The sequence below is a fragment of the Hylaeus anthracinus genome, unplaced genomic scaffold (assembly GCF_026225885.1).
Source record: "Hylaeus anthracinus isolate JK02 unplaced genomic scaffold, UHH_iyHylAnth1.0_haploid 0, whole genome shotgun sequence".
Lineage (NCBI taxonomy): Eukaryota > Metazoa > Arthropoda > Insecta > Hymenoptera > Colletidae > Hylaeus > Hylaeus anthracinus.
Genome location: NW_026533254.1, coordinates 8,021,083 through 8,035,281, shown reverse-complemented (window position 1 = coordinate 8,035,281; position 14,199 = coordinate 8,021,083). Strand labels below are relative to the sequence as shown.

General features: G+C 32.2%; 2 protein-coding genes across 2 annotated transcripts in view; one reads left to right on the top strand and one right to left on the bottom strand.

Moving 5' to 3' along the window:
- Positions 1–294, bottom strand: part of LOC128891521 (uncharacterized) — an 11,009-nt gene extending 10,715 nt beyond the window's left edge. The window contains exon 1 of the mRNA XM_054151060.1: positions 255–294. Within this exon, the coding sequence (XP_054007035.1) occupies positions 255–294 (40 nt within the window). The remainder of the gene's footprint in view (positions 1–254) is intronic.
- Positions 295–4,817: 4,523 nt separating this feature from the next.
- LOC128887994 (uncharacterized) lies at positions 4,818–13,069 on the top strand. Its single transcript, XM_054144552.1, has 2 exons — positions 4,818–5,035; positions 12,460–13,069. Exons 1-2 carry the CDS (start codon positions 5,021–5,023, stop codon positions 12,949–12,951), a joined length of 507 nt encoding a protein of 168 aa, XP_054000527.1. The 5' UTR covers positions 4,818–5,020; the 3' UTR covers positions 12,952–13,069.
- Positions 13,070–14,199: the final 1,130 nt, after the last annotated feature.

The window sequence follows — 14,199 nt, the reverse complement described above, 5'->3', positions numbered from 1 at the left end:
GAGCACATCATGTGCGAAGAGTTGGCACGTTTGCGCCTACGATCAGGTAACCGGTCCGACATATCTGTTAGTACAGGTTGCCTAATGCAAGGGGCTAATTTTCTGTACGTTTCGTTCATGTGCTCCTGTGCGAAGAGGTGGCACGAGGAATATATGGTACGAATCGAAATTCTGAGGAAATGTTACATTTCAGTATCGGGAGGACATGATACTCAAAGAAGTAGCATAACTTTTAATAAAATATCGATACTTACCTCTTGTATCAGGAGAACGTAATGTGCGAGTTGGTATCATAATTTTTATTTTTTGCTTGAAACTTACGTTTTGTATGAGGAGATCATGACGAACGAGGAGGTGGCTTCAATCGAATTTGGCTCGAATTTTACTTTTGATATTATAAGAACATGATATTGGAAGAGCTGGAATAAGTTTTGAATATTTTCCAAAGAAGGAAACGAGACAAACACATCGGCAAACTTCAGATTTATTCGAAGCCTAAGGTTTTTACCTTTCTATTGTACGTAATTCTTGAGGCGACGTATCGAGACTGCGTTAGCGATCGTGGTATAGGAAACGTATCCGTGATTTCGGGTAGCAGTCGGTACGGTCGCAAAAGACGAACGCGAGCCAATTTTAGGACATCGCTTATCGCCATGTCGTGAGTACGGACGGGAAGGTATTCGCTCGGCCAGTGGAAAGCGGCAGGTGTTCCGGGTTAATATTCGTAGCGAAGAGGATTGTTTTGCAACGCTAGCTCTCCGAACATCTTACGTGCCCGTGCCTGTCTCGTAATTAGTTTGACTTTCACTGTGAGGGCCACCTTACCGGGCACACTTTCGCTCGTCTTCATTTTACCCGTCTCCCGGCTCTGGATATACGTTACGGGTGAAAATGCCTGAATGCGTCCGGAAGAATTCAGACCGATATCAAGGACGTCCCTCTCGTAACCTTACCAGGATCCAAATCGTTGAATCCGTACGAACGAGTCATTCGTACGACTCGATCGTGACTCAGAACAAACGAAACCTTCGCGAGAATTTCTCGGTGGCGCATCCGCACCGATTACCTAACAAGCTTTGATGTAATCGAGATTTCGTGTAATCCCCGAGCGATAATAGCGACGGCGGTGTTTCGTTTTAACGTGACTTCCCTTGGGGCCTTTAACTGCTGCACGCGAATTTTAACTTACCTGGTTGGTGCTCGATGCAACGCTGTATTAATATCGGTCACGTTTTTTTTATTGATTTTTATTCGTTTCATTTATTCGCATTTCTTGCTACGTAGACATTAATTCCTTGCCTTTGTATTCAGTGATTTGTAACTCTAATTTAAACAGATGTACTTATAGGTCGTTTCGATACGTTTAAGTACGAACTGGTATGAACCTTCCAAGTCTTAAACTTTCTCGTTGAAAAACGCATAATCTAAAAAAAATTAATTTTGTCCTAGCTCCTCTAGTTTTCAAGTTGTTTAAAAAAGCGTGGTTTACACCACTCATTTTAGGAGCTGTTTTCATCCGTTCAATATGGACGATTGCAAATATTTTTATTGAGAACTACCTCCCACGTAAATTTAAACAAAATCGACGTCCACCCATTGAATATGTTTCCTAAGTGACGTTTTCAATATAAATTATCTTCATTCCTTTAAATGTGTATATCACATTTTCTATTTATGATATCGTATCATATTTTTATTTCGCGTATTAAATTCAATTATCTTGAACTTTTACGTTATACCAGTTTTAAATAAAGATCTTTGTATTAGCAATTATACATATTGCAATCGTTGATATATTGCTACAAATTGCAGCACAAGGGTTTAAAAAATGCATCGTTGATAGGGTACCACTCGATAAATTAGCATATCTGTTAAATTTACTATGCCGGTAGAATGATAATACCGTGTTACTACAACATACCTTTCCACATTTGGAAGGATACGTTGTGGCACAGAATTCAGTGACTGCCAACGTTTGATTTAAAATTCAGAATAAATCGCACCGAGCATAAATTGTTGGACCTCGGCGAACCGTCATGATAATATCGAAACGAAGACAGTTGGCAACGTTAGCGAAAAAAAAAAAAAAGAAACTTTCCCGATATCAATTAAGAACGTACCAAATTGTATCGCTTTTAATAATCACAACTTTTATCTAATCAATTTTTCATACACGTAAGAGAAAATAGTTGACATAATTTTTCTACGAAAATTCAATGGCAAATTTTATTTATTTCGCGCTTCATACGCTACTTTCATTCTGGAGTAATTTTAAAATTGTAGAAATAATGTTTATACGTAACGTTGATATCAACTACTTTTGTTCGTAATTTATTGTGGAATAGTTTTATTTGTTCGGAGTTGATCAGTTTGTGTAATGGGAGGGTTCAATATCTCGTAGGAGGATGGAGCTATCGAAAAAATATTTTTACAAAAGTTATGGTGGTACAGAGGAGCAAATTACGAGGTGTAAACAATTTTTTTGTAAATGAATTGGTAAGGGAGATTTAACGAACGAAATAATTTTTGAAAATAGAACTTTAGATATTTGTATCCATAGTATTGTAGCATTTGCGTAGACAAATTCATTGATCTATAATAGAAGGTCGTTAATTCTAATATAAACCCCTTCATTGGAGTTTAAAATCAAAAAAGTAGAGTTTAAAATAAAAAAAGTAGATTTAAGACTCACTGCACACAGAGGCGTTGCTGCATCGGCACGTATGAATTACTTTACGCTTACTGTACGCTTCATTGCCACGACAAACATAAAAGAAGAATGGACGTGGGGTCCACGAAGCGTCAGTGTCGTGTTTTCGTCGCTGCATGCTTTCGTCGATGGGCGTATTATAATGAGCGACATAGATTGCAGATATTTTTTTTTTTGTAAGATTTCTGTATATATTTATTACAGTATATCGGTTACGATATCTGTTCTTTTACGCTTAGCGTATCTTGTTTATTATAATTTTGGGTTCTTTTCTTTGCCATCGTGAACAACGTCACAGATATAAAATAGCTTTCTTTTCTCTTTCACTCCAAATCTACATACGTTGGAATGCCTAAATTTGTAACACAAAATGTATAAAATTCCTTTCATGGTTTCGTGAAAGTAATCTCTTCAGAGTTGATTATTATTCAGAGCTCTTTATGCAGTCCACACACATTTCACCATTCTTGCAACGTAATGCTAACCTTGAACCGAGAGTTACAAATTATTGGATACACTAGCGATAATATAATTAATATGAGAGAAACAATATCTGTATTTGAAACTATAGAATACACTGAAGAAACTATGAAAAAAAAAAAAGAAATTTAAAATACGGATGAAATCCAATAGTTGAAAATTGAGAATTAAATGTATAATTGTTTGGAAGAATAAAATTAATTATATACTCTTTAAGCATAAATAAGAATTCATTATATAAGTTTATTATATCGTTAATCTTGCTCGCACCGAATCTGTAACGAATTAAATTTTGCCAGAAATGAATTACCATCAACTATCACAGAATACATAAAATCAATTAGTCAAATTAATTTTAAGTCTAGCTTTAGGTTATATTCGAGTTGTTTTTAATTAATCAGAACCATTCATAAGCAGCTAGACTGTCCCTGTGTTTATTACATATATACATGTCTATGTAATATTTTCTTTGGATAAATAAATAAATATTATTTGAGCGAGTGAAGTACCATTGGAAAGAATTTTTCTTCTTCGATAATAAATGAAAATTAAGCGAGTAAATAGCTATAGAAGAATTCTATATTGAAAACACTCTGTTACCATTTTGATATACGAGAGAAAATACAATTTTTAAAGTTCTTATAACAGTTATTCAAGTAATAAATGATTCCACTGTAAGTTGATTATTCTGATTTCCGCTCTTCAATAATAATTTGATTTCGCACTACTGTACATATTTCATCTACTTTCTGAAGAAGTAAGTTATAACCGGCGTTTTTAACTTTCGATTCGGTCCATTTATGAAATCTCAACTCTAAAGACAGTTTCAAAATTCTTTGAAAAGAAAAACGATTTTTGAACATTTTTTTTTATTAAAATTTAGCCTTTTCCGGATCTATTGATGGTAATTTTATAATTATTCGATAGTTAGAAATGGCAAAAAAATTTTTAAAACAAAAATTTTCACATGTTTTTTGATATTAGTACAATGCTTTTGTTTATTATTTTTAGACTGAAATCACTGACAGTACTAAATAGATAAATAATTGGTATTTCTTCTATTGGTGTTGGAGGGGCCCAAAGACAAATAGAAAATAAAGATAAGAAAAAAGAACGCCTTGTTTTCGTTTTTTGCGTTTTCTGAAAAATCGTAATTTATGGTCTTTCGGTACCAATTACTCAGGCTACATTTTACCTACGCAGAATCGCCTTATCTAGATAACAGCGGTGGCGGATTGTCCAATTTGTATTTAGTTAACGAAATAAAAAATAAAAAGAGGATGAATAAAACACGCAACAAACTTCTTTTTCAAAGTCGTTCTGTTGTCTTTTTTTTTATTAAGAATGTTTTTTGAAATAAACTCACCGCTGTTTTGTAGTTTAGACTTTGTGAAACAACCTAAAAAAAAAGTTTGGTACGTTTCGATAAAGCATAGCTGAGAAACATGTACCACCGAAAGATGTCAAATGTTACATAGAAAACGGAACGTGTCCCCCTTAACTAGAATAAAAAATAAATAAAGTGAAGAATAAATTCTCTCAGCGTAAATTTCGCTTTCCATCAAGGCGAAAAAGCAATGGACGCCGTTAATCGTAATAAGATCAGGGTTACGTAGTCCTGTGGACGAGGATCGACCGATCGATGATTGAACAGGCGAAGAAAGAAGATCGAGGATGCTCCTTTTCCCCTCTATCGTCCCATATAAAAGTCCGAAAGCGTCGATCCAGCCGACATAACAGTGAAAGATCGCCAGTGAAAGACGTTCTCCTTGCGACGTCCACAATTCGGCTTCGTAACCTTCCAGTAGCCGCGAAATACAACGAAAGAGCATGTTGGTCTATCTGGTGAGTCTTTCTCCACCGTTTACTGTGACATCGATTCAAACAAGGCGCCTAATTAGGCTCGGAGACGCGCTCTTACCACGCGTTCAAGTCTCTCGTGCCGGCAGTATATCGTTTCAACTAATATGCTCGTAATCTCGGTTATCATCGATCGTATCGAAAACTTGTATGGGACGAAAGATTTCCTAAATTTGATTTTCAATCAATTTCGTTAGTAGTGCGTTTGGGGTGGAAGCGATATTAAGCGAGATATCGTGGATTTTATAGTCGACATATCTGACTATCCTCGAAGCAGGAATTTTGTAATGTTGGGTAGCTTGTGTTTTTAGTTGGATGTTTGTGGATATCTTCCAAGTTTCGTAACAAATAGAATGGCACCCTTGAGTTTCACTTATCATTGTGCATTATAAATTCTACAAATCTTCTAAGTTCAATAAATTATTTATTTTCAAGATCTTGAAGGTTTGTTTTCGTCGTTGACTAAGTTTAACTAAATTTTATGAACATATTTGTGGGTAGTTTTTAGTCCCTGATAATTCATATATATTAATAAGAAAATATGTGTTTATTATTTGTCAGCATTCTATATGCTTTCAAAGTTTCTTTGAAATTAACGTACTCACTTGAAATAAAAACTAAATAAAATTTAAAATTGAACGACATTCCTCGTGGGACATCTTTTGATATCATTCGATAGATTTACGTTTTAAACACTCTTGTATCAGATCACTCTGAGAAATAAAAATATCATTTTAATAAAAAAAAATAAAAAAAAAAAGTGTAAGTAATAGCAAGGTACTAAAATATTTGTATATAATTATTCTAATATTATTAATACTATTTTCGTTATTATCATTCTAAATGTACTAAGTCTTTAACATATTACAGCGTCTCTTCAAATTTGAAATTTAAAATTTTGTGAATATTAACAATTTTAATATCGAACTAATTTTAATCTTTATAAATACACTTACAATTCATTCCCTTTTTCAAGGCACGATACTTAAGATTTTATGTTAATTAAACTATAAACCTTCAGAATTTAAAACATAAATATAATTTGAAGCCTGAAATTAATTTACATTATATTACCAAAATGATTTCATTCTACAAATCAAAAATGTTGGTGTACAATATATTATATATATTTATTATTATATACACTATCATAATATAATAAAATATAATAATACAATAAAAATGTTCTAGTAATACTTTTTTTAGACACATTTTCTTTCTTTATTTTTACAGTATCGATTATCAAACGAATTTATCTGTAATTATGAACAGTCTAAAGTACGAATAAAAATGTATGGTAAAATTATTTGTTGACTAGTTTCAATGGTTTAAAAATAAGACGAAGTCCAACACGAGAGGTCTCTATGTTGATAATAAATTAAATACTCCGAAGATTGATCCAATGTAGAGCTTTGTTTTATCGAAAGGTGGAGCCAAAAGAAATCGAGTTGGAAGTATTATTCACCGCGATAATGCATGATAATATTCAGCGCCTAGCTTAATTTTACGCTCTGAATCTGTTGCTTAGAAATTTCTTCCCTAGAACCGTGTCGATTCTAACGCCTTCATAAACGAAACTTTAGCACCAAATCATTCCGTTCTTTTTAGAATTTTAAATGAATGTCTCAGACTTTCTGGTAAGAGTCTATAAATGTCACTTTTATGGATGCAAACTGTTACAAATGTTGTTCGTTGGTTTTCTTCAAAGCCTAAATAAGTAAACAATTATTAATAAATGCATTATAAGAATTTATTAATTAACATCATTTTTTAATGTATCAATCTTGGTTTTGGTAAATGTGTAATATTAGATGCAGAAATTAATTCTGCGCCTTTATATTCAAGAGCTTGGTATTTATTTATTATGTATATTTTTGTTTGTAACTTTAGGTAAAAATATTTACTCATTATAAGTTTTGAATCTGATGGCCGTTACAATTTATCTATACATACGAAGTTTACTAGCCATAAAATTTTCCTTATTATTCTTCTTTTAACACATTATAAGTATAATTGTAACAATTGTAGAGGAATAACATTCAGCAAAATATTACTTTGCATATAATTTAAAAAAAAGAAAGAATATAGCTTTAAAAAAAAACAAATACTTATTTTCTATGTCGGTTTCATTAAATAAGATTGTTATTATTTCTGTTATTTACAATTTAATTACAGTAAGTGTTTAAAAGTGCTTACGAGTAATTTAAAAATATCAAAAGAAATTATGGCTTATTAGAGAAAATTGGTAATTAATTTTTACGTTGGTTCTATGAAATGAGATTGTTTATTAGCATTCTTATTATTTCTGTTAATTTTGTAATTCAACCTTTCTAATGTCGTAGAAAACATTTTCAGTCAGAAATCGCCACATCACTAATTAAGACTAACTATCTATCATTAATTTTGCAAGGTGAAATGTTGCAACAGTCAAGAACGTGCGAAAATTATAGTGCGCTGAATAGAGAACTGAATTTGATTCATTTCGTACGATTTAGATAATTTTGCGCAGTTACTTTCAACTTACAATAAAACCGCGATGCAATAAAAATAATAGCTCATCAATGGCGAATGGCAACGATTTAAAGGTCAAGATAATTTATATAATGTACAAATGTATAGTATTTACATTAAAGTATCTGTAAAAGAAATAAATTCAACTTACAATAAAACCATGATGCAATAAAAATAATAATTCACCATTGGAGATGGCAAGAATTTAAAGACGAAAATAATTTGTATAATTTACAGAGATAACGATATTTATAGGTAAATTTTTATGTAAATTTGTTATGCGAATTTCTTTAATTTTTGGAGAGTAATATCATTAATGTTTTTTTTCTCTTTCATTTCGTTAATATTTTTACTGTAAATATTTGCATAAAACGATCCTAAAAATTGTAAATAAATAAAAAGTTACCATTGTGACAAATTACTTTTATAAAGGAAAATAATTAGGGATGAAACTACTAAAGGAAGTTATAATATAAATGAAAGTATGTAGATGATATAATGATTTCCTCCTTTCCCGCGATAAGGAAATATATCTAATAAATAAATCGAACGTCGAAGAAAATGCTACAATTTACAAAGAAATATATCTCTATTACCAAACAGAGATTGAGTTTGGCAGACTAGAAAATTCAAGAAGAAAGTGGTACAAGGAAATAATTATTGCAAAGATTGATACGAGAATTATCAGTGAGAAAAATGAATATATAACCGCAAGAATGTTGAATATATTGAAGAAATGAAAACCGAAAATTATAGATGTAATAGTGAGGTGAGAATTAACCAGGAAGTGCGAAATTATGATGCGCGTAACTGTGGAAATGTATTAGATGGTAAATGGTTTTTACGAAGCATTAATTTCTATGAAAAGATTCTTCGCTATGCTTGAAAGAGCAATGAAAGGAACGTTATATTAGCATAGCAATTATAACGATGTTTCGCATTATTATACTTTTTTTTTACTAGTATTTAAGAGTACTTTATTATGTTAATTTCGTTGATTTGTTGCGAGGAAGTATCATTAATGTTTTCTTTTTCTTTTTGATTTCATCAATATCTTTTAGTGTAAATATCTCAATTTCATCAATACATTTACCGTATATACTTTAATTTCATTGATGTATTTATTGTAAATATAATTCATATTTATGTTTTCTGGTTGAACATTTATGTTTTTCAGAAATATTTTATGCCCAGGGTCTTGAATGCTTAATTGTTCGTACAAATAATTTTGTTTGAAATTACGAAATTACTGTAAATAAAAGCGTGTTTATGGTCGCATGCGTTGGTTGCCAATTGCATTTGTATAAAAACTGGGAAATTACGTAATCAAAGATCAGGTTGGGCGAAGAGTAACGCAATGCACTTTCATCTGAACGAAAATAATTCTTTTAATTTATTCGACATACTTTTATTCCGAGAATATTTCGTGAATTATTTTGTTTGATAATCTCGAGTAATAACGAAATATTATGTGTTGAATGCTTTTTTTGTTACACACGCGACGTTTGGAATTGCATACATTTTATGCAGAGTGAAACAAAATGGAGTAAAATGATATAAAGTGGAATTAAGTGGAATAAAATGAAACAAAATGGGATAAAATGTAATAAAATGTAATAAAATGGAATTATGAAAGTGGAACAATGAAACGAAATGGAATAAAGTGTAACGGAATTAAAAAAAAAAAAAAAAAAACAAATAGAGGTATAGTGAACGCAACGAGTCCCTAAAATAGGAAAATCGGTTAAAGAAAAGAAATCGATCGATCAATGCTGGACACGGCCTTAAACGAATATGGGGAACGATATGAAACGATAAACATAAATTGAGCGTTCGAAAGTCTTTGAATAGTTTTCCCAAAGAAAGTTGATCGCGTATGCGGCGTACACGCTGCCGATAGCACGTAGGCGATATGTTGATATGTACCAGAAACCCACCCAAGAAACGGTTGCGGTCATTTCACAACCGATTTTCTGTCGTGTTAAATTATATCGGTTACGCAATTCCTCTCCTCTCTTCGCCTCACGATACGCAACGGAATTCAACGGAACTGCTCGAACCACTGACCATAGCCCACGACCAATCTTGATGAGCCTTCTCAACTTTTCATTCTTAAAGGGGGAGACTTCTGTTGTTATATCGCAGAAATAAAAAACTTCTGCTTGAATACTGGAGAAGAACTTCTGATGTTTTACTGCAGAAATGAGGAACTTCTTCTGTAACACTGCAAAAACAAAAGAGTCTATGGTAATAGTAGATAAAATAAGCTGCTCTTTGTACTGTTGAGGAGGTTGAGACACTACTCTTATACACTACTAACGCGCTTATAAGTTTTCTGATAACCCTTTGCACTCGAGAGGTGACTCTCAGTCACCATTAGGTTTCACGCAGCATCTACAATACCTAATGTTTCTTTAGGTTTAATTTCTTCGGAGCTCGAAGTGTCGATAAAATGATAGTCGGGGAGGTAAAGGTGACCTTATTCTCAAATCTGGATAGCTTAGAATTTATGGCCATAGAATGCTAACAAACAATCTCGAGTTGCTGGCAGATACCAGAAAAAAAAGGCCTCGAGTGCAAAGGGTTAATATTTTCTTAACGAAACCTCGGACAACATTTTCGCTAAGGAAAAAGTTGTTTTAAATCACACCTTCCCCCCCCCCCTCCCCCTGAACCACCCCTTTCAAGGACCTCCAACATTTTTGAGACACCCTGTAAAACTTAATTCATATGGATTTGACGAACATATTTGTTTCCTTCATTTCAAATTTACTAGCTTGAACATGTAAAAGCGCATAACGAATGGTTAGTTTTTAATATGCTCTCTCGAACTTGAAAAAATAAAAAAAAAGAAACGAATATACATGTCGAATTGAGTAACCTCCTCCTTTTCGAAGTCGGGTAAAAATGAAACATTTTTGTTTTAATTGTAACAATTCTAACAATGACTCCAATACAAAAGTCAAAATGTAATCGCGAATAAAGTTTGTGTTAATACAACCGAATACCGGTTGCTTTACACAAGGTTTATTATTTGTTTTATTTTTTTTTTTTTTTAAGTTCAATTTCGCGAAAGATGTTATCGAATAAATCGCTGGCTCAATTTCGCAAGCAGTCGCTAAATGAAATAATTGTACAGCCAGAAACAATGGAGCAAATTCAACAGCATAGGTACGAAAAAATAGAGCAAGTAAACTCGAAAGTGGAAAGCTAGAAACCGAAAGTAAAAGTAAAAGGAGCTAACTAGTTTTCGCAGATCTATCCGCTGGTAGTAATTAGAGTGATACGTTAATTACGCTGATTTTGTTTGCAACGATTCTTTTTTCCTTCCCCTTTCTGCTGAAAAGAGGAAGTATTTCTTAATTTGGCATTTTAACGTTATTAACAATGGAGAAGAACATATTAAAGATTTATACGAAAGGTTGTGTAATTAAAGGTTGTAAAAATGAAAGAATAGTAATTGTGAAATCTGAAGGTATTATTTATACGTTCCAACTCTTTTTTAATAAAAAAAACTAATTTATGTTGCGGTTTCTTTCTAATAAAAAGAAAATACAGAATGAAAAACACTGGATACTTGCAAATTATGACAATATATATATATTTAAATTGTATTATTTATTCAATTTTATATACTAAGTTGATATGTTCTATTAATACGTTAATTTAAAAAAAGAAGTCAAAACACATTATAGCCGAATTGATTGGCAAAAATTGCGACTTGAACGTCACAAATAAACTTACAACGTGCGTAAAGTATAAATGAATGAAGTTACGAGTCGTAGAATAATTTTACTCGATACTCGATATTTCGTAACAAGTGGCTGACCGTGAATACTAAAACGATTCGTTTAGAATTTATGCTGATTTAATTTACATTAATTAGATCATGTCTCACTCTAGGAAATTCGAAGAATCCATTTAAAATGCCGAGGTAGTTCAAGACCAACTTTGTTTTAGTATTTCATGAATGTTTAAATGTAATTCTTGCATGATATTAATTTGAAATTTAACTCGTTCATTCGCATTAATTTATCACCAGCAAATAGTTATACACTTCAGGTCCCTTTCAGAAATAAACTCAATTAATGCTTAATGTGACATGATAAATAGGAACAAAATACAAAACAATAAAGTTTAAATGTTACATATGATCGTATACATCATTATAGATTGTATTATATTACATTATCCATTTATTATATTATAACTTGAACATCATTTAAAATTCAATTCCCAAAGTGTGTGAAATAATGAGATTAAAAAGTAGAATATTATAAAAAGTAATCCTAAATTTACTAAATAAACGTTCTAATCAGATTTAATTGTACTGTGAATTCTTATATAGTACAAGCGAGTAGGTGCAAACAAAATAAATATACATGTAGAATTGAGTATCCTCCTCCTTTTCAAAGTCGGTCAAAAAAATTGCTATTACTTACACTTACAATAGCGTTTACAATTAAAAAGTACACCATATTAGGGTGAGACAGTATACTTGTATGTTACAATCAATTTGTAGATTAAAATTACTTTCATTTAAATGAGTGCACATAGTTATGTGCATTTGATTGAAGGAAAAAAAAATTCATTTTAAAAATTCATCCCCCAAGAGATTAAGACACGTGTCTAATTATCCGAAAGTAAATTTGTATTTTAGATGATAGTAAATTATAGCTTTGTATTGAATTCAAATTGGCAATACCGTAATGGTAATTTAGCTGGCAAGAATGGTGTAGGTTCCTGTTTTGTATCCTGCACATGCATATGAATAAACATGTTGTAGCTGTTTATATGAGAATAAAATCGGAAGCGTAGAATATACCTAATCGATCCTGTTCAATACTTAATCAATAATGACTAAAGCATAATAGAAATAATAATCTATCAATTTCCAGGCCACGCTACTGCTAGTAGCTTCGACAACGGTATACTCGAAACCAGCTCCGGAACCACCAGTAAATTCGTACTTCCCTCCATCGAGTGGTGGTAGTCTTCCAAGTGGATCCGGAAGTTATGGGCCACCTTCGCTACCAGACCGTTACGGGCCACCTCAGCAACAACCTGTCGTTCACAAACACGTTTACGTTCACGTACCACCCCCAGAGGCTCCGGAATACAAACCACCAAAATACTTGCCACCTGTAGCACCACCCCAGAAACACTACAAAATCGTGTTTATAAAGGCGCCAACGCCACCAACGCCGACTGCTCCAGCTTTACCACCGCTGCCGCCTCAGGACGAAGAGAAGACGTTGATCTACGTGCTGGTGAAGAAACCAGAAGAGGCTCCAGAAGTGGTGCTGCCTACACAAGCGCCAACGCAACCTAGCAAACCAGAAGTATACTTCATTAGATACAAAACTCAGGTAAGAGCTGTTCAATTGTAAGATAATTATAGAAAACATATTTATTGTGTATTTATTATATTTAATTACAGGAGACACTCTTTAACCCCTTATAGCGCGTACTTTATTTTACCTTTTAAAAAGAAGTGATACATGAGTACTTTGAGTTTGTTTGACTACTATAAGTAAAAAGAGTGAATTGTTTTATTATTGTATTTTTAAACGAGTACAGTTGGTTGCCTTGATCACGGGTGATTCCTCTACATCAAAAAATTACGAGATACAAATATACTTAGATTTAGACTCTTGAATGAAAACTGTATTTATGTTAACTGCACAACATGCATACATTTTATATAAAATACACAAAAGTTATAACCATGTTAAATATTTTACTTAACGCGTGGACGAATATTTCAACACAAACAATATAACATTACATAACAATTTTTAAATTACAAAATTTGATTTCTTACTCGCTAATCATATATACGTACAATTGTTTTCATTATCTTTCGAATCATTATTTAAAAAAAGATTCGAAAATTTTTTAAAGAAGTCGCACAATGTATAAGTCAATGTATAAGTCGTACAAATATAACGAATTTATGTTTCTCGCTAGATATATGTAACATTTTACTCTGAAAATATGTTTAAACGGTTATTAAATATATTTATCTTAATTTACAGAAAGAAGCACAGCAGAATGCAGAGTACGGACCTCCTCCACAATCGCCTCCATCGGATAACTATGGCCCGCCGTCATCAAACCCTGGAGGTCCCTACTAAATAGTCTGTCGCACATAATACAACACTCAACACGTCTGAATCTCTAATTATGGAGATTTTGCTGGAAATAGTTGCTCAGATGCAATTTTAGAAAATTTCAAAAATATTAATCTATACCAACAACTAGATTTAGACACTGTGTCTATGTTAACCTTGTAAATTTGTAAATTAATGAAAGTATCTTTTGGTACTAATTAACTATACTTGCGAAGTTCATTGGGAAACATTGTACACCAGAGAAACCGTATAAACATACATATTTGGCTTAAATTCACTCCCTATTGTCATTTCGATATACATTGAAATTAATTGAAGAATATGACTTCGATTCAACATTTATGTTCTTGGATATGAATACTAGCAAGCAGAGTTACCAGGAAGCATAGTAATGTGATATTCTCAATCACCTGATTAACACGTGAAAATGATTGTAACTATTGTATGTATATTTTAATAAAAGTGTTTGTACTTTTGTAGAATTTCTTTATTACTTAATTTAGC